Source organism: Epinephelus fuscoguttatus, linkage group LG18, assembly GCF_011397635.1.
Source record: "Epinephelus fuscoguttatus linkage group LG18, E.fuscoguttatus.final_Chr_v1".
Classification (NCBI taxonomy): Eukaryota; Metazoa; Chordata; class Actinopteri; order Perciformes; family Serranidae; genus Epinephelus; species Epinephelus fuscoguttatus.
In genome coordinates, this window is record NC_064769.1 from 24,639,463 (window position 1) to 24,660,012 (window position 20,550).

Here is a 20,550-nt window from a genome sequence, read left to right on the forward strand (position 1 = left end):
TCCTTTGCATCTCTTCATGATCATTGTGTATCTCTTTGAGGTAAATTTGTGTCTTTTTTGGTAATTTTGTAACTCTTTGTAGTCATTTTGCAGCTCTTTGTGGTCGTTTCATGTCTCTTTAAGGTTTATTTGCATCTCTTTGAGGTGTATTTGTCTTTTTCGGTCATTTTGTGGTTCTTTGTAGTTGTTCTGTTTCTCTTTTTGTAGTTCCTTTGTATCTCTTTGTAGTCATTTTGAGTCTCTTCCTGGTTGGTGCATGTTAATTTGAGTGACAAAGGCCAGGTTGGCCTCTGATACTTGCGGCCCCTGGGCCCAGTTGGGCCATTCAGTAATCTATCGGTGTCAAACATATAGCAGCTAAATAGCCATATATTGTCTTCAGGAGTTGCTAGAGACCTGATAGGTGTAGAACAGAAGAAATTTGTACTTGTATTTATTAGGTGTCCACAAAATAAGTTAACGTTTACTCTGTTAAATCAGAGTTTGGGTTCATAGTGGGCCAGGTGTAATGTTACACTGGGTTCTGGTGCATTGTATCAAGCTGATGCACTATTTTCTCTTTAAGACCTGTATACCTGCATAAGCACTGAATGTGAATGTGCTGAAACTGATTGCACTGCAGTAGCTTATTCATAATGTGAGATGCAACACAGTATATGTTTGTAGTGGGTTTTTTGTTTGTTTGTGTGCTTGCCAGAATGTTATGTTTGTTGTTCTGAAACAATGCATGTGTTGTGGTGCCAGAAATCTAACACCAGAGACACTGAATTAAAGCTTTTACTGTTCTTTGTCAGGTAAATGATCAAACAGTGAGTGTTATTAATGGTGGAGGCTGTGTATCTGTCAGCTTGTGATTCAGAGTGCCCCTAGTGGCCAAAAGAAGATTAACAATGTGCCCATAAAGAGTAAATAAATACTATTTATAGTATAGCCAATATATAACTTTAAAACACTTAGCGTCATATGTAGTTTTGCTAGTGTTAATGGCATCACCTGTCTTAAATTCATCAAAAATTCTATGGCTTTCTATAGTTTTCCTCACGAATTTAACCTAAGAGAATGAGATACTAATAAATAAATCATTTGGGGGTAAAGTATTCCCTTAAGACATATAAGAGGATGTGTATCTACATGTACAGAGCAGCAAGAGAATAACTGTTGATTATATACTGAGGTTGGAAGGCGTGGAATATAAGGTTGTGCATTACAAGGCTGCAGTTTTTAACAGTTTTGATGCTGTCATTAGTTTAGCCTTGATGCCTGGAGTTACTAGGAAATCTAATAGTAATAATTTGACACTCTGATCTCTTATGTTAATCAGCTTCACAGGGAGAACAAGCAAGACCTAGAAAATTAGCACTATAAGTGAGTTAATTTGTCGGGTAAGAGAAGTTAATGTTCTACTTTCCCTCTTTCATTTCCCCAGGTCCTGTAAGCATCTTGTCTGCCAAAAATCGCCCCGGTGCAGATTGTCAGACTGCTGTTGGGGTGGGAAAGAGTGTACACAGGGGAGTTTGTGTGATCACAACTGTTACGATGACTCAGCCTGCAGCAGAGTCCATGCAGCGCCCGCTGAAGTCCCCCACCTCTCGCTGCCTGCCTCACTTCTGTTTGGGCGCAGCACTGTCTGTAAGTACCAGGGGCCTTTGCTGCATAGGCAAATTACCGGAGCATTCACACTATGGATCATGAACAAAGACACACACAAGACGCACGCACGTGCACACCACACACACAAACACAGATATTGCTGCAAAGCACTGCAATACAGTTCATTTATGCATGGAGCTCGAATGCAGGATGAATTTCCCAGCATAAACTTTCCTTAAGCTACTGCATACCTGCGCGCACACACACACACACACACTCACCAGTCACACAAGAAAGGAAAATGCATGTCAGCAGCTGGGTGTAATTGACCTGCCAGGGTATCTGTGCTGCAGATGAGAGGGACTGTTTGTCTTTTATAGAACTGAAAGAACAACCTGACAGGCTTTTCTTTAACAGATAAAAACCTTTCCTTTTACACAGCTGCACAGGAAAACAAAACAACAGTAGTGCATATTTTTAAGAGGACAACATAAAGATAACATTATATACGTTATTTGATATGTATTGTACACGTCTTGTGACACCGGCACAGACAATGCAATGTTGTCATCACATTTTAGGGTTTTAATCTATGCAAAAAACAAAATGTAATCACCTTGAATAACTGCCAGATTCAAGACATGACCAGCCATGTTTGTTTATATGCTGTTAGTTTTCCATAAGGGTTCATTGGCGGACCAAGAAATGTGAAAGTATATTAATATTACTTGGGTTTGCCTGCCCTACGTTGTGTATGGTGTCTGCAACATGTGACGTCTTAACCCTCTGTTTGGGTGGGATTTTATCGTTGCAGGTCTTTTGAGGTTGTGGCTGTAGTTCAGCTCTCCACCAGAAGGAGAAATGCTGTGTCACGGTTGTTAAATCAGGACAACCCCCCTCCCCTCTCTCCCTCTCCTGCAGTAAGGGCAGCACAACAAGTATGTTTTTGCCATGTTATTTGCGGTAGTATATGAAACTCCTCACAAAATGTATCCCATATATTTGCAGTATTGCTGCAGGTTCAGGTTCTATGTTTAAAATGGTGACATGCCCTATTTCTTGTTTTGTATGTATTTGTGTTCTTGCTGCACTGTGATTTATCTGCTATCTGTTATCTAGAAACTTACCTCGGATGAACGTTATAGTTATGACAAGATAAACAGAAGTACGGATCCATATCATGTAAGTTTACGACCTCTTCCCTCCTGTCTTTTCCTCTCCCTATCTTTGACTCGAATCCCTCCTACGTTCGTTCCCAGGGACCCTCTCTGTTCAACATCTTGCCATTGCAGTGTAAGCCTATCAAGCCTGCATTGTCAGAGTTTGGGGAAAGCGCTTGCGTCAGAGCTCACCGTCCTGCTATAAAAGCACGGGCTGCTGCAGCAGGCAGGCAGTCGAGGCTTAAACCTGAGCCCTTCACACACCTCCACACACACACACACACACACACATACACAAAGAGGAGAGGGAGAGCAGCCTGTCCTCCCACCACTCAGCCATGAGTAGCATCGGATATGACCCCTACTACTCCTCCTCGTCATACAGACGCTGGTATGTCGAGGCCCCCCCTCGTGTCGTGGTGACCAGAGGGAGGACCCACTCTGTCTACTCTTCCCACGCCGCCCCGCTGTCCTCCTCCCGTCTGCAGTACTCCTCTCCCGGCCGGGTGCTGCTCTCCTCCTCCTCACCAGCCTCTTCCCTGGAGCTGGAGCTCAGCCAGGCCGCTCAGATCAGCTCTGAGTTCCGCGCTGTACGCACCCAAGAGCGCAGCCAGCTGCAGGACCTCAACGACCGCTTTGCTGGCTTCATTGAGAGGGTGCGTGAGCTGGAGCAGCAGAACCGTGCGTTGGAGGCAGAGCTACTGCTGCTGAGGCAGAGGCACGCTGAGCCGTCCCGCCTGAGGGCGCTTTATGAGCAAGAGGCCCGCTCCCTGAGAGCTGCTGTGGATGAGGCCAGGGCAGAACAACAGGCCGTCCTGGGACAGAGAGAGCGACTGGAACAAACCCTGAGTGCTCTGCAGAGTCGATATGAGGAGGAAGTGCTGGCTCGTGAAGAGGCCGAGGGCAGGCTGATGGATGCCCGTCGTGAGGCTGACCAGGCTGCCTTAGCTAAGGCCGAGCTGGAGAAGAGCGTCGAAACCCTGCTGGAGGAGCTGGCCTTCCTCAAGAGGATCCATGAAGGCGAGGTGGTTGAGCTTCAGGCCCAGGTTCAGCTGGGTGTCCAGGTGGCGGTAGAGTCTGAGGCCGCAACCCCCGACCTCTCCGGGGCTCTCAGGGACATCCGGTCCCAGTATGAAAGGCTGGCGGCGAGAAACATGCAAGCAGCAGAGGAGTGGTTCAGAGGGAAGGTAGGCTCCATGACTGAAACCGTGGCCCAGCACAGCGACGCCGTGAGAAGCTCCAAGGATGAAGCGGGAGAGTACCGACGCCAGCTTCAGTCCCGCCTGCTTGAGATCGATGCGTGCAGGGCCCTCAACGACTCCCTGGAGAAGCAGCTGCACGAGATCGAGGACAAGCAGAGAGCTGAGATAGATGCTATGCATGTCAGTAATGGTCACAGATGTACTCTATCACAATGTTATTAATTATTCAGATGCTTTGATTTTTGGGGCTTTTAATCTGTAAAACTATCACTCAGGTGTTTCATTTGTTTTCATCTTATATGTCCTTCTGTCCTGACTTGACTTTTTCTATTCAGGACACCATTGCAGAGCTGGAGAGTGAGCTGAGGGGCACCAAACAGGAGATGGCACGCTACCTGAAAGAGTACCAGGACCTACTGAATGTCAAGATGGCTCTGGACATCGAGATCGCTGCATACAGGTGAGAAATAACAACAGTGAGGATTTTTGAAAATGAAAAGACAGCAAAGAGGTCAAGTTATTAGTGTCGATTTCAGTATGGTTTTATGGGGAAGTTTTAGAGAGATTTAGAGGTCATTCACAAGGTCATCTGAGGTCAAAATATTTCTTAACATTTACTCACATGGTCGAACAAACCTACTGTATTTCTCATGTTTCTTTTTATGTGGATAGGTCTGCAAACTTATGGCAAAACCAAATGTATAAGCGATTTATGTTGGTTTAGGCTCTCAGGATAGGAAAGGTCAAAAAGGTCAGACCACTTTTATTTTGGTAAACAACTTCCGGGATAAAGCCTTGGTAAGATTTATCAGTATAATGTTCACTTTCCACATTCTACCCACTAACTGAGCTCCCATCCACTGTAGCACTCATCTCCTGTCTTTACACCAACCTCGACAGGAAGCTGCTGGAAGGGGAGGAGTCTCGCTTCAGTGTGGGAGTGTCCGGGGGTGTGTCCTCTCTGTACAGCCAAAGTTTCTCAGCGCCCTCCTTCGCCCGGCCCGTCCTCTCCAGCCTGAGCTCTGGCACCTCCTACCTGATGACATCACGTCTGCTCAGCTCTGTCAGCACCACCGAGGGGATCATCTCCGCCAGCCAGGCCCAGCAAGCAGAGGCCAGCCCACCAGCTGAAGAGGAGGAGGCAGAGGCAGAGGCAGAGGCAGAGGCAGAGGAGGAGGTAAAGGAGGAAGCAGAGGAGGAGGAGAAGGAAGAAGAGGAGGCAGGAGAGGAGGCAGAGGAGACAAAGGAGGAAGAGGAGGAGGAGAAGGAGGAAGAAGAGGGAGGAGAGGAGGAGGGAGATAAAGAGAAAGAAGATGAAGAGGAGGCTAAGGAAGGAGAGGAGGAGGCCAAAGAGGGTGAAGAGGGTTAGTGCGTTGTTTTCACATTTCTCAGTTAAACATGAATTATTATGATCATGATGAAAAGTAATAAAATTCTCATCTGCTGATACAGGTGGTGATGAAGAGCAGCAAACAGAAGAGGTGACAGAAGAGGCCGCCGAAGAGGAGGGAGAGAAAGAGGAAAAAGGAGAAGAAGAGGAGGCTGAGACCAAAGAGGAAGCACAAGAGGAGGTAAAACCAGAAGGAGGCGATGACAAAGAGGAAGAAGCAAAAGAAGTGGAAAAAGAGGAGAAGGAAGAAGCAAAAAAGAGCGAAGAGAAAGAAGATAAAGCCGATGCCAAGAAAGACGACAAAGCCGACGACAAAGCCGACGACAAAGCCGACGACAAAGAGGACAAAGCTGCTCCGAAGACAGATGACAAAGCCGATGCCAAAAAGGAGAAAGAGGAGGTCAAAGCAGCCAAAGCCGAGGCTGCCGAAGAAAAGAGCACAAAGGGTAAAAAGTAGGCCAGAAGCAAACTTCAATGAAGACTGTCCATTAGCTCGATAACCTGTAGAGGCATCTACGCTCTCCTCGCAAATCTGCTTGTTAACATGGTGCTCAATAAATCAGTCCAATAGCCATTTACAGCAACAAATCAAGGTTAACTGCTTGCCAATATCCAGAGTAGTCCATAAAAGTCTGGTTGCACACTTACTGATTGAATGTAATATGTGTAATTGCTGAAAGCAGACGCGAGTGTGTGAGTTTTTGGTGGTAAATAAACACCTCTTAAAGCCATGTGTGTCACTGATTTTGAGCTGTATCTTCGTGTACCTGACAAGTACATGAAGATATACAGTATAAGCTTCTGTAAATGCTGTTGTTTAGTGGTTGTTTAGAGATTTGAGCATGTGGTATTCACTAATTTCACATTTCCAGATGATCAGGTGATTAGAAACACTGGCAGTAGCTCATTATATCCTAACAAATTCAGTATGTATTGTGTTGCCCAAAGGCCCTCTGTCAGACACAACTGAGACAAATGTGGCCCCTAAAACAACTCTCCAACCATTTAAATGCAAAATTCTGATACTTCATACTTCTACCACTAGTGACTAGTAACTAGGAACTAGTTACATGCAACAGAGCTTTGTAATTACATTACACGTAAATTTAATTGTAATCAGTTACAGAGAAAAAATATGTAATTAAATTACAGCTGCTAATCAAAATATTGTTGATTACAAAGGCTACATACATACTGTATATGTATAAGCTTTTTGGTGTAGAATACAACATCCATTCTGTTTCTTTTGGCATAGCGTATTTCCGGAGATTTATTTTAGCTTTATTGCTTAAACATTTGTTAAAAAAGTAATCAAATTTATTAAGTTACAATACTCTGAAGTAAATAAAATAATTACATTACTTACTGTATGTTTGACAAGGTAAATAGTAGTCTGTAACCTGGTGCATTTCAACCTTCTCAACACTGACTACTTCTATTTGGGCTACAATCACATAATCACTCATACTACCATACTATACAGTATGCCAGAAAAAGATTTAGTAGTAATAGAAAGCAGGTGAAATGCAGTATGCCAAAAATACCAGGATGTTCTACTACATCCAGTCCAATTTTGCAGTATGCATATGTCACATAGACTAAGCCACAAACAGATTGACAGCTGTCAGAAGTCACAATAACAGATGACAGTGTATTCAAGTAACTGGTGACCAGTCTAATAGTATAATAGGACTACTAATTGTTTAAGTGAACAAAAATAATTACAAATAGGCCTACTGTAAACAACAACAGGACATAACTACAAAATAAGAATGACAGAGAGCTGCAGATGTAATTTCACTGTTAGAATCTACAACCTGTGCAGTTATAACTTAAAAGTTAAACTACATACAGTACATTGCAAAGTAACAACAACAGAGCTCTCTTGGTAAATGGCGTTTTTCTTTTATCTCCATGGTAACAGATGAAAGAGCAAGAGGGTAAAAGTTCAAGGTGTAATGTTATGAGACAGTTGTACATACTTTTCAAGGTCAGTTGTAGCACCTACTTCAAGTAAAAAGAAAAAGTAAGTGGAACGCACCCTCAGTTTTGGAAGTCCCATGATGCATTGCTGGATATAAACAGGAAGTATTTAATCATTAATCATTTGCTGCTTTTTTTAGCCTATGGTGGCTTACAATTATCATTATTAATGATGATTATTAATAATTAATAATTTTTATTCAAGGGCACTGGCGGCTTACATTTTGACAAATTGCCGTTAATAAAACATTTGAGAATTAGCTGTTAGCATAGCTTGTTAGCAATGTACCTGTGGATGTGGAGATAAATATCACTGGATTAATTTGACACAGAAGAAAACTTAAATAAACATGAGGATTTTTAGGTAAGTTCTGGAGTTATAATAAGCGTCTTTATGATTTCAAAGCGAATTAATGCACTCACAGTGAACACTGGAAGTGTGTGTCTGTGTGTACTGTGTGTTCAGGTTTATGAGTTATGAGAATGACGACTTAGCGTGTATGACGACAACCGGCTGCTGCTGCCGTTGACAGCGTTGGCAAGCGAACCAAACTATAATGACTAGTAAACTTCTCTTTGTTTTGTTTTTTAAAAACTCACCTGTCCCGTCCACACACCTTTCCCTCCACTAATTGATTCATAAGCAAGTAAACGCACTCTGACTCTACTTTGCTACTCTCAAATGACCTGTAGCACATGCTAGCTAACATTAGCTACTGTTAGCAACTCCCATCTGTCTACCTGTATGAATCTGTTCATCTAGCTGGACTTACACAGTTTGGGCTGGCTCTTAAAGGCTTCCTTATTGCATCCAAAATTATAATAAGAAACTGACTGGATTGATTTAATGAGTGTAACAGCCTCATATGAGTTAAAGGGACAGTTCACCCCAAATCAAAAATGCATTTTCTCTCATACCTGTGGTGCTATTTATCAGTCTAAATCAATGGTGTCAAACTCATTCTAGCCACATACAGTCTGATTTGACCACAGGTGGCAAATTTTTCCCTTTTTTTTGTTTAAAGAGGTACATTTTAAAAATGCTAATCCATCTGTAAAACAGATGACAAACCACCTGTGATGTCTTCAACAGAATAAATGCAATTTCAACAATGTCGCTCAGTTTTTCCCACATTCAGTCAGTCGACTACTCACTGTCATTACATATGCATTTTTCCTTATATTTCCACTCCCGATCCTGACAACACCACACCAAACTTAATGAAAGAAAAGCACTGTTTTCTGGCCAGAGTGGAAAAGCTACTCAGTGTTTAACTTGCTCCTGAAACCTGGCACCTCTTGGCCTTCACAAGTGCAGGGTCATCCAGTGGACAGGACTGGACCCTGTTGTTGGCCGGTTCTGGCGCCAAGGCTATATGTTTGACTACCCTGATCTAGATTATTGCCAAGTGTTGGCGATATCGACCGTAGAGAAGTCTGCCTTCTCTCCAGTATAATGGAACTAGATGGCACTCTGCTTGTGGAGCTCAAAGCGCCAAAAAAGTACATTTGAAAAACTCAACAGCAATGTCTCTTTCCAGAAAACACGACCCAGTTATTTAAGATAATCCACAGACTTTTTTGTGAGCTTTTTCATGTCGCAACTAATTTGTCTCTACCAAAGTACACCCACCAATGGTATCACAGTACAGAGGGAAGCTTACATTGTCTCATCGATTAGAGCAGTGGTTCATCTGGGCCTATACAAAAAATTATGTATGAATATTTAATTGACTGTATCAGTATGTTGTGCCCACCCATTTCCTAATAAAGAGGCAAACTCTAGCTAAAAAACTGTAATTTAATTTTATTTAATTTAAAAAATACCTTCACGGGGGACCTATTTGTCGCCGTTTGCGCATGAGAATTGTAAGTGTTTGACACATGAAAAGCCCTGATTGGCAGCCAGTGTGAGGGATGATAACATTTACTGTAAAAGGAGAAAACCATGAGTAGGACAAGAGAAATGAAAACACCAGCAAAGACGACCTACCACTAAAAGAAAAGAGAAAAAGAGTCAGTAGATAGTATCAGGAAAGCTACCTGTCTTTTTTATTTTTATTGTCTTATGTCGTGGTAAGAGAGATAACACACGATGTAGAAGGTATTGTGCACAGATATAAATACAGGTGTACCTTGAGATTTTGTCCAGGCTTTGGTATCTAAACTGAGACAAAGATTACCAGATGAAGGCCCACACACACACACACACACACACACACACACACAGTAGTTAAGGGTGCCACTCATTAGTTACTGTAATTGCATGCTTTTAGTGACACATTAAGAGAAATGGTGATTATAAGGATTACTCTGATGTGACAGTGTGTTCTGTTTTATTATTCCATTTACATGTGAAATGTAAAACCGGCACTCATTGGGAGTAATTATATGTTGATAAAAGACGACCCAAAACCTTGTTTTTGCAATTACCTGAAATTACTCATTTACAAAAAGACTAGTCACAGTTTACATTCTGCTCCACATCTATTATCTCCTAATGTGATTAGAGACCATCCACACACACAAACCCACACTGATGCATATTATCCTGTGACACCTGCCATCACCCTGCAGCTGCTCTGTTATTTTACTCCCCTGAGGAGACGTTAAGTGTCGACAGTCTGCAGCAGCCGCTCTGTGCATCAGGTATTGTGCATACAGCCCTGGTGGCTTGTTAAGAAACTGACTGTATAAATTATTAGACACTGATACCGTGTTATCTCTTTGCACCCAGCCTCTCAGCGATAACATCTGCTATAAGTTTGGCTGTTGACAGAAAATTAAGACAGAGCCAGATATTTTAAACCTCGAGGCGAGTTCAGCAGCACAATAATCCAATTTAAAGATGAAGAAATATGTTTCAGCGATACTTGAACTCATAAGCCTACAGAAAATAAATTTTGCCCATTCGTTCCGCATGGTGTTAAATGTTATCACTCTCTGAAATTAAGTGTCCACTAAAAATGTCATGGAATTGATTAATGGCATTAATTTAAAGGAAATACGTGAAATTTTTATATTAGATTAGATAAGTCAGCTCCTTGGTTGATAACTTGTGTTAATTTTAAGAGCTCCTTTATTATGTATTTATTTCATTTTATTTTTATTTGATAGGGAAAGGGATGATGTAATTTAATGTAGTTCCAATACAGAGTATGGGACTGATGTGCCGCACAGAGAGTTTATAGCTATTTATTATTTTTAACTCTTGTCCCTAGTTGGGCTTTTACATGTCGACCTAAAATGTTGTATAAAATATACAATTTTAAACATCATACAACCACCATACTATAATTTTCTTATATATTTTTTTTGTCTTAATATTCATTCTGAATCTTAAAATAGAACTTCATGTTAAATGTGAAATCCAAAATAAGATGTACCGGTCATCTTGGTCAGAGTAAATGCTTTCATGTATCACATATGATATTTAATTATTTATTGATTTAATATTCCCATTTGATAATCATTAATATCTGTCCTCACATATTGATAGCAGTATTATTTTTCAGTATTTACTAACATAATTTATTTTTTATTATTTATTTTCTTTTTTTTCTAGCTAAAATAATTAGAATATTAGTTTAACATGATCTCACTTTGGGATGTTTATTTTTTTTATTTTATTTTTTTTAATTAAAGCCATTAATTCTGTAACTAAACATTTAATCTTTATTTTGTTAATTTCAGGGTTGACAGGGTTGTTATTTGTTGTTTTTATTTTCTGCGTTTAATTCTTTTTATTGCTGTTTATGTCACTATATCATTTCTACCTGGCAGGTATTTTTTTCTGACATCACTGCTAGTTATCTGTTTTTTTTTAATGGGCTTTTTCATCATCGTATTGTGGTTGTTATCACATATTATATATTCTTGTAGCCCATATAAATGTGATTAAAGGAGCGTAATGTGCAGTCAGTTTACCTTGGATAAACAATGGTTGATGATGATGACAATTGTAAAGCTCTTCAAAGCATATCAACTACTTAAAGTCACAACTCAAATAATATAAAATGACAAGACACAATCTTTTTTTTTGACTTCATTATGACATTTATTAAGCAAATGCTGCTGGGAAATCGTTCATGATGAGTAAAGTCATGGGATTGCAAACAGTAGCACCTCATTTATTTCTGTATTTAAATTCAAGTCCATCCTATGCATACAAGAATGCATGAATCTGCGCATTTACAGTTTTTCTTTTTCAGTTGCACTCAGGTAAACATAACAGACACTGATAAAAAGCATGTTTAAGGCTAGGAGTTTCTTCAGGTTTTCGTTTTAAGCTTTAACTGCTTCAGTTACTGGATGTATATGGTCATGTGTCTATCATACCGCTGCCCGTCTCTATCATCACTCTCTACGTTGTGTATTTGTTAGTTTCTTCTTTTCTTTTTTTGGCTCAGTTGGTATCTTCACATGTCAAGTAAGGCGTCTTCAGTATCTTTGTAGAGGACCCTGCTACCCGCCTGTCCTGCCCTCCCTCCCACCCACCCCCTTAATACTTAAACTCAAAACACCTCTCAACTTGAATAATATTTCTCTCACTCTCCCACCCACATTGCATTTATTCCTTTTACATATTTACTCTTTTTACAGTGTATTTCTACCATACATACAGGTAAGAGAGGAAAGTACTCCACTCTCCTGAGCTAGCATGCAGAGACCCCCCTCCCTCCCGCCCTCCCGCCCGCGAGCTCGCCCGTGAACTGCAGAAAGAAAGGAAAAAGAGGATAAAATGTCTCAGTCACTTGCTCCCGACCACGTCTGCAGCGAAGCCCATTTAAAGCTGTCACTCAACATGCAGTTTGGAAATTTGTAGCATTTTTAAGTTTTGGCTTCTCTCTATGATTTTGTTTTTGTATGTTTGAGAGTGGTTATCTTTATTACATCGCTCTAGCTGTATGATTTTTCTTTGTTATGTTAGTTCTGAGTTGATTGCTTGTCTTCGTGTCCTCTCCTCTGGTCGCGGAGTTTGCTCATTCGGCCTCGGTGACCTGCTTGATGGACTGGGTGGAGTGCTTCTCCGTCTTCTTGGTCGTGACCTTCTCCTGCATCACCTCCTCCACGTCTTCCTTCACCGTCTCGGTCACAGTGACGGATTTGGTGACGAGCTTGGAGCCGTCCTCTCCGGTGGTAATCGTCTCGACGGTTTTGGTGATCACCACCTTCTGGCTGCCGTCTTCCTTGACGGGGCTCTCGTCCACGCCGTTAGCGATCACGTCAACTTCTTTCTCCTCATCCTTCTTCTCCTTCTCCTCTGGGCTGCTCTTGTCTAATTCGCCGTTCATGGCGACGTCCTTCTTTTCTACCTTCTTGTCATCTGTTGATTGACTCTTCTTCTCTGATTTGTCTTCAGCAGCTTTAGGGGCCTCAGGCTTGGCGGTCTCTGTCTTTGGGGATTCAGCTTTTGGAGATTCAGGTTTCGGGGATTCTGATTTGGGGGAGCTTGGTTTGGGGGATCCAGCTTTTGGTGAGCCTTCTTTGGGGGACTCAGATTTGGGAGATGATGCAGGCTTGGGGGATTCAGATTTAGGAGAGCCAGGTTTAGGTGATTCAGACTTGGGGGATCCAGGCTTTGGGGATTCAGATTTGGGAGAATCAGGTTTTGATGCTTCAGTCTTGGCAGCCTCTTCCTTCTTATCTTCGGATTTTGCTGCTTCTGTTTTGGGAGCTTCCGTCTTGGCTACAGCTTCTTCTGATTTGTCGTCCGCTTTCTCATCTTTTACTGTCTTCTCATCTTCCTTTTTGCCTTTGTCTGCATCCTCTTTTTCCTCCTTCTCATCTCCGCTTTTGGATGCTTTGTCGCTGCCTGCATCTTCATCCTGATCACCACCCTCTTCTTCAGCACCAGCTTCCTCCTCTCCTCCGCTTCCTTCCTTGTCTCCGGCCTTCTCTTTGTCAGGAGAGGCTTTAGACTCTGGAGCTTTGGAGCACAGCACTGTCTCCTCAACTTCCTCCTCCCCTTCTCCTCCCTCTTCTCCTTCTCCCTCATCACCTCCCTCTGCATCACCCCCCTTTTCACCCTCATCTTCACCTTCTCCCTCACCTTCCTCTTCCTTCTCTCCTTCCTCGCCACCTTCTCCCTCCCCTTCTTCCTCCTCATCACCACCTTTTCCCTCTTCCTCCTCCTCTTCTTCCTCCTCGCCAGGTGCGCTAGCGCTGACTTTGGCTTCAGTGGTGGCTACAACTTCCTCCTCACCTTCGCCCTCTCCCTCTTCTCCTTCACCCTCTGCTCCCTCCTCGCCCTCTTCCTCCTCTCCCTCCTCTCCTCCAAGTGTGGCAGACAGCTCTTGTGCTATCTCTGCCAGGGATTCGTCGATGTCAGACTTGTCATCCTCCACCCTCGTCTCCTCGATGATCTCCTCTACAAACTTGTGGTGCACCTTAAGCTTGGTAGTGTCTGATTTAGACTTGGAGATTTTGGTTGGGGTGACGGTCTGACGGTAGGGGAAAGTGCTGAAGTGGGTCTCCTCGCCCTCAAGGAGTTTCCTGGGGACGACAGATGTATGCATTGTGCATTCAGTCATCACTTTTGGCGTAAATTTTGCTAAATGTTATTTCTAGTACTTTTCAAATGTTAGATGCGTGTCAGTATGTACCTGTATGCAGCGATCTCAATGTCCAAGGCCATCTTGACATTGAGCAGGTCCTGGTACTCGCGCAGGTGACGAGCCATCTCCCATTTAGTGCTCTTGAGCTCATTATCCAGCTGGTGAATTGTCTCCTGAGGAAAAACAGAGCAGACGAAACACAAGGTCGATTAACTGCGACAGAATGACTTGCAGGACGAACCTACATCCTCTTTTTCAGATCCATTCATGCTGCTTTGAATATCACTGCTCACGGATTATCAAAACTCACTTCCAGAACCCTTTTATAATTCACCTTTAATTTAAACTCCTAGCTTTTTATTCTCTCTGCACATTTGTATAAACTCCACTCTGTGCACCGAAGGCTGCTGCATTAATATATTCTGACGCAATACAGTCTTCTAGAGATGTTGAATGCTTCTTTTTCAAGGACAGCCTCCACACTTGTCAATACACCCCCCCACCCTCACCCCCACCCCCCCAAAATCTCAGTGGTGTGATGCAAGGACGGAGCCAATGAAGGCATCGACCCATGCCTCTGACTCAGCAATACAGAGGGGGAGAAAGAGAGAGAGAGAGAGAGAGAGAGAGAGAGAGGGAGACTGCTGCAGTGTCTCCCTTTAACTGTTTCCTCACACTTGGAAAGTCAGCGCAGTGATGATGCGCTCATGGCAGTCGTTACGCAGCAAAAAATGTTTCAACACAAGTCCTTAACCATGATATAGGAAAGGGAATACAATCCATTTACTGTTATTAAGTTAATTTGCGCTTTTTAAGTCTCTCAAATAAAAAGTGCGTCATTAAGATATAAAATAAATGTGAAATAAAAAGCAAATTAACTTAATCCATCCTGTCAGTCACCATGACAGCAACCCAGACTCCCATTATTAACTTTTAAATACACAAAACATTTGTTAAAACATTAAATAATATGCTATTTAATATGTAAAATTCTATTCTGGCTATCTTTACGCACGGCTCTGGTGCTGCACGGAGCTGTCTCCTACCTGCAGGCTGGACAGGTCGCTGTTGTGGCGGTCCTCGATGTCGTTCAGCTGCCTCTCCAGCGAGTCCCTTGTCCCGCGGACAGACTCCAACTCCACCGTCTTGGACTGCAGCTGGCGGCGGTAGTCGGATATCTCATCACGGGCGGACTTGATGGCGTCCTTGTTCTGCTCCGCAGCCTCGGTGAGCTTGGCGTAGCGGCACATGAACCAGTTCTCCACCTGCTGCAGGTTCTGGTTGGAGTGGCCCTCCAGCTCGCTGCGGATCTCCCGGAGAGCTTCGGTGATGTCTGCCTTCTGCAGGTCTTTCCTCTCCACGGTCACCTGAGACGCCTGGATCTGAGCGATGAGGTCGCTCACCTCTTCCTCGTGGTTGTTGCGGATGAAGGCGATCTCATCCTGCAGCGACTGAACTTTCTTCTCCAACTCGGACTTCACCAACTCCGACTCGCTCGAGTCCTTCTTCAGGACGCGGATGATGGCCTCTGTCTCCTCCCGGATGCGAGCCTCCTCGTCAAAGCGGTCCCTGAGCCGCTGGATGTCCTCCTCGATGTGGTCGGTGTCGACCTGGATCTGCGCCTTTTCGTGGTGGATCTGCTCCAGCATGGAGCGCAGCTCCTGCAGCTCCTGGTCATAGAGGTCGCCCAGCTGGGTGCGAGACACCTGCTTCTGCCGCAGTGCCTGGATCTCCGCCTCGATCTGCTTGTTCTGCTGCTCCAGGTAGTGCACCTTGTCAATGTAAACAACAAATCGGTCATTGAGCCCTTGAAGTTGCTCTTTCTCATTAGATCGCTTGTAGTCTCCGTTCAGGATGGAGGTTTGACTATAATCAACGCTGTCGGCGGAGCTGAGCACCGTTGAGCCGTAAGCTCGGGACACAGGCAAATTCACGCTCCTCTTGTAAGACGTGGTCATGGTGGAGCCGGGGCTTGCCCGGGACCAGGACTGGGATCGAAAGCCGCTGGAGGGGGTGCCGCTGGAGCGGCTGTAGCCGTAGCCGGTCGTCCTAGTATCCATAACTCTCCGGAAGGGGCTCCCTACCGTGTCCACCGGGTAACTCATCCGGTCAGACTGCCCGGGATGTGCGCAGGAATGAAAGGGGGACGGTGCAGGAGGTGAAGGCGGTGGGCGAGTGTGTATGTGGGTGTATGTGTGTTATGTGTGTGTGTGGCTCTCACAGCGACTAAGGGCTCCTCCGCCTGCTCCTTATATATCAGAGGCTGTGCCGCTAACAAGGCAAGTCCAAGCAGTTTTGTTTCGTCCATTGATGGAAGGGAGGGGAGGGCGCATCCCCCTCAGGCCGTCTGCTAATGGTGCGGGGTCCCGCTCAGTCTCAACCACGTGGGCTGCAAGCGATACATGAGTGTCAGATTTACACAGAGACAAACACACACACACACACGGTAGATATTAATAAGTTTATCTGTAAAAACAAACAAACAAACAAAAAAAACACTTTAAAGTAAAAATCAGCTGTAATCTCATCAGAACTTCACCATCATGAATCCATAAATCAAGTCATGAATCTGACTGATGTTATGAAACAATCCTTGCTTTACTGCTCCAGTCATTTCAGCACCACGGACAGCGACCAGCCAAACAGCAGCGTGTCGTTTCCTCTGATGAAAAACTCTGTGATGACATGACAGCAGTCTTCTGTAAAGCTTATTGAAGTGAACTATGAATGCGTGAATTTGAACAACCTAGCGATTTTTTTCTGCACTTGCACTGAATATTCCTGACACAGAGTCTGAGGACTGTGAAGACTTTGCCATGCTTGACTTGTCACTTGAACTTCTTACATGAAGTGATCCTCAGCTCGTTCACGCCTGTTTCCAAACGTCCCACTACATGAGTGATTGTTGTGGCAGGAGTCGGGATAATATTCTATGAATTATAGAAGTATGTGTTGACATATTTTCCCACTTGTGCTTTTTAACATTCAAAGTGACAAAAGTGAAGCACCAGCAGTTTTTTTTCTTTCAGTTAATTATTCTTAAAAATGTGTTTTACTGACATTCTGCGTTTTTAGCTTTCAAACTTGTTGATCCTCAGTAGATGTTTAATAGAACTCAGGTCCACCCATTGCTTCCTAAATCGATTCATTCATGTCTCAAAACTAATTTTAATGTCTTTTTTTCATTTTAGATAACATCAGTGAAGCATAAAAGGTGAAATGTTCATCTAGCAGCCTGTCAAAACACTGCAAAATGTGAAGATATAACAGGTAACATGTACTTCATACATCTCATAAACAGAAGCATTAAACAAGTAATGTACTTGTTATTATAGTTTTTTAACTTTTGGATTTACATGGGATTACAAGACACTTTTATTTTATATACGTCTTTCGGTCTTACATTGAGAAAATGTGAAAAAGGGACAAGTAAAGCCACACAAACTAAAAACAAAACAAAAACAACATCCCAAATGAGCTGTTCATATAAGGAACTACCAAATATTTACCTATTATCTCAATAAAGTGCATTTTTTCTCTTCTCACAGGCTTTCTCCAGACATCAGCCTAATTTCGATGTTTCATATGTGAATAGCTGACCCAGTTTTGTTTGCATTTTCCATATTTACAACATCTATTTTTATCTTACTAGAGAAAATATCACTCACAATTAAAAGGACAAACAAAGTTAAACTTATTTTCTCTATCGTTTGGACAGCGCATTGGACAGATCTGCTTTTTATATGCAGCATAATTTTCCATATTCATTTTTTATCATTGTAAAAATATGCAGTCAAGTTCTAGTCCATGTATCATCAGCCCACTGCCCTTTGTCAGGGGTGGATTATCAGGCAGTGGGCTCAAGGGTGCAGATATGCAAAATACCCCCCCACCACTCCTATATAGAAGTAAGACACACACTTTTTTGTGTTGTGTTTTGCATCTCGTTGTAGTCAAAATGCATCATTTTGTGGTTGCTATGTGTCTCTTTGAGGTGAGTTAATGTCTTTTTGGTCATTGTTTTGTCCCTTTTTGTGGTCATTTTAATCGCTTCCCAGTTTATGTTAATTTCAGTGATATTTTGCATGCGAGAGCAAGGGGGCCCCCCTTACACTTTGGGCCCCTGGGCCTGTGCCTTGTAGGCCCGTTCAGTGATCTTCTCATGCCCTTTGTCCTTGCCAAACAGATTCTCTAAACAAACTGATACTGATATTTTTTGTTATTAGAAAAAGTCTCACAAAACCCAGACGTACAAAGTAATACAAATAAAAATTTGACCAAAACCTGAATAAATATTTGCCTTGTCAGTGTACTTTCGTCCATGTCAAGTAAGTCACTTCATAACTAAGCTTTACATATCTTCCAATGAGCCTCTCTCGCTGAGCCACTATAGCTAACTCAGATAACTGCACAGCTTTACTGTGTAGTGTTAATATTTGTACACCACACAGAAGCACATCATGTACACTTTCCCTTCTTGGAGGAGTGTTTCTAAAGCTATTTGTAGGATCCCCACCACTGTAGGTGCAAAGCCATGTGGGCTGTGTGGCTTTTCTGTCCATTTGCTGAGGCCTTTCCCCCGCGATTAGTGAAGTGTCAGTGCGGGGCTGCCCGTCTGGTGGCTCGGCCCCACTGACAGGCTATTGAACTTCCATCAATCTCGATGCTTCGCTCTAATCTCAGGTCACTCCGGTCAATGCGGGAACGATTACCAATTGTTGGAAGTAATGCAGCAAAAACAGCTGCATTAGTGCTTTTAGGGGATCCATTACTTATTGTGTTTAATTCTGTCAGAATTCTCACAGCACTCCTCCACAAGTGCAGCCGCACTGAAAGTCCTGCAAGTACAAACAGCAATGGATCAAGACATAAACTTGTACACGTGTTGGATGTCACTAGTTAAGTGGCAATTCTTGCACTCTGGGGTAATTTCCTGACAGAAGTAAATTAGGCATATATAAGGTATCACCTTTAAAACTCTGCCTGCAAGTAGAGAACTTATTCTGCTTCTCAACACTGAATTAGACTTTCACCATTAATCACCTGTCTACATTTTCTTGTTTCCCTCATTGGCTTTCCACTGCAAGCTTTAGTCAAGCAGACCTAATGCATCAAGCATGGCCAATTTTAGATTGCTCCAGAGACAGAAAGGCAGAGAGAGAGAGAGAAATAGAAAGAGAGCGAGACAGAGAGGGATGAAGAGACGATCACAATGGCTTTCTCCTGTGTGTGCGTGTCTGTCTATTTTAAGCACTAATATGTATTGTAAATGCTTATGCTCCCAGCAGCCGCACCCAGAGTCTCTTCGCATGCTGATGTTAACAGTGCCCTTGACCACTGCTCTGGATACTTTCTCCTCTCAGGGCTTCCTGCTGGCGGCAGGGTTTTTTCGACACATATATTTCATTGTTGGGCCGTTCACTCAGGACCTGGAGGTGCTTTTGGATGCCCTACGAGGGCGGCGGTGGTGTGATGTACACGGCGGAGTGAGGGATGTGTGGGTTGGGCAAAAACAGGGGAGTCATTCAACATCAGTTCTGGGCTCCAGCGCACTGCAGAAGGGTTGGAGTGTTTTCAAATGGCACTGCAGCAGAAGCAGGCTCGAGCAGAAGCAGACGAGCCCATCCCAGTCAGCCCCAGTCTGTCCCAGCTTCTAATCTGCAGAGACCAGTCCACAGAGAGTGACTCTCCTTAGAATGAGGTCAAGGCATGGGCGTCTTAAGGTGACATAGTGCAGGGGTATGTTGTTATATATGCTGATACACAGAATGCAAGGACAGCGTGTCCTTTAATTGAGCTGAAATACCGTTGAGTGGCACATATAAGTAGCAGTGTCGCAGTGTTTGTCTAAGCAGGATAATAAAGTATTATATCTAAAGCATCCTACGATAATCAAAAGTCAGTAGTATCAGTGCCATAGCCAGAATTTCAGAAATTCAAAGGCCATGGGTAAGCATGTTAGTGTAAACCATTAATCAGTTATCTGCAGAGAATATTTTTGAGAGATGACACATCTTGCTCGATAGATTAATTTAACTACTCTTCAGTTTTCTGCATGGTGTGTTGTCTGGGCCTGGTGAGAGCAAGCTAGCAGTGCTGCTTGTTCAGCGACTACCGCTAGCAACGCCTTCCTGACCAAACAGTGTTGCTGTGGAGACATTGTGCCCACCTTTGCGGTCTCCCCTCAGGTCTACCTAGCAAGTAAATGGCCCAGTTTTGTACCCAAAACTCCCTTTAGCATTGTTGTGTTAGCTCTGTTAGCACTGCCAGCAGTGTCAGCACTGCTAATGGTGCTAACACAGGGTAGCCACTATGTTTCTGCAGCGACGCTGTCCCATCACAGGGACAGTTTTACCAGTGGTATTCACAGAATGAGTGACGCAGCTAGCTAGCTCCCACCTGACCCAGGTGGTTTGCAATGCAGAGTGGTTAAGGCTAACTAACAAGGCTAACCAGTGGAGACCGGAGGGTGGGCAGTGGGTGCCATGTTTCCACCAGGCATCCAGGAAGTGCATCAGGCTTTGAAGGAAATTTTTGTGGGGCGAAACAGTGTAATAACTCACGCTACGCCCATTTTGCCTTCTAATGTTAGCTCGTGACTTGCTGTAAGTGATGTTAATGTTAGCAGACTGCAGCAGGCAGCAGTTGTTGAGCTCAGAGCCAGCGAT

The 20,550-nt window shown here is 43.4% G+C and overlaps 3 protein-coding genes across 3 annotated transcripts in view; 2 read left to right on the top strand and 1 right to left on the bottom strand.

Moving 5' to 3' along the window:
* The first annotated feature begins 2,967 nt into the window (after window positions 1-2,967).
* On the top strand, window positions 2,968-6,102 carry nefla (neurofilament light chain a). Its single transcript, XM_049559874.1, has 4 exons — window positions 2,968-4,132; window positions 4,288-4,412; window positions 4,853-5,316; window positions 5,405-6,102. Exons 1-4 carry the CDS (start codon window positions 3,089-3,091, stop codon window positions 5,797-5,799), a joined length of 2,028 nt encoding a protein of 675 aa, XP_049415831.1. The 5' UTR covers window positions 2,968-3,088; the 3' UTR covers window positions 5,800-6,102.
* Window positions 6,103-7,586: 1,484 nt separating this feature from the next.
* The window catches only part of ank1b (ankyrin 1, erythrocytic b), a 160,932-nt gene continuing 147,968 nt past the window's right edge, over window positions 7,587-20,550 (top strand). The window contains exons 1-2 of the mRNA XM_049559867.1: window positions 7,587-7,689; window positions 17,074-17,152. The gene's annotated coding sequence lies outside the window, so the exon portion shown is untranslated. The remainder of the gene's footprint in view (window positions 7,690-17,073; window positions 17,153-20,550) is intronic.
* nefma (neurofilament medium chain a) lies at window positions 11,357-16,189 on the bottom strand. The gene is made up of 3 exons (XM_049559871.1): window positions 14,929-16,189; window positions 13,931-14,055; window positions 11,357-13,820 (listed from the first exon to the last, which is right to left on the bottom strand). Exons 1-3 carry the CDS (start codon window positions 15,985-15,987, stop codon window positions 12,308-12,310), a joined length of 2,697 nt encoding a protein of 898 aa, XP_049415828.1. The 5' UTR covers window positions 15,988-16,189; the 3' UTR covers window positions 11,357-12,307.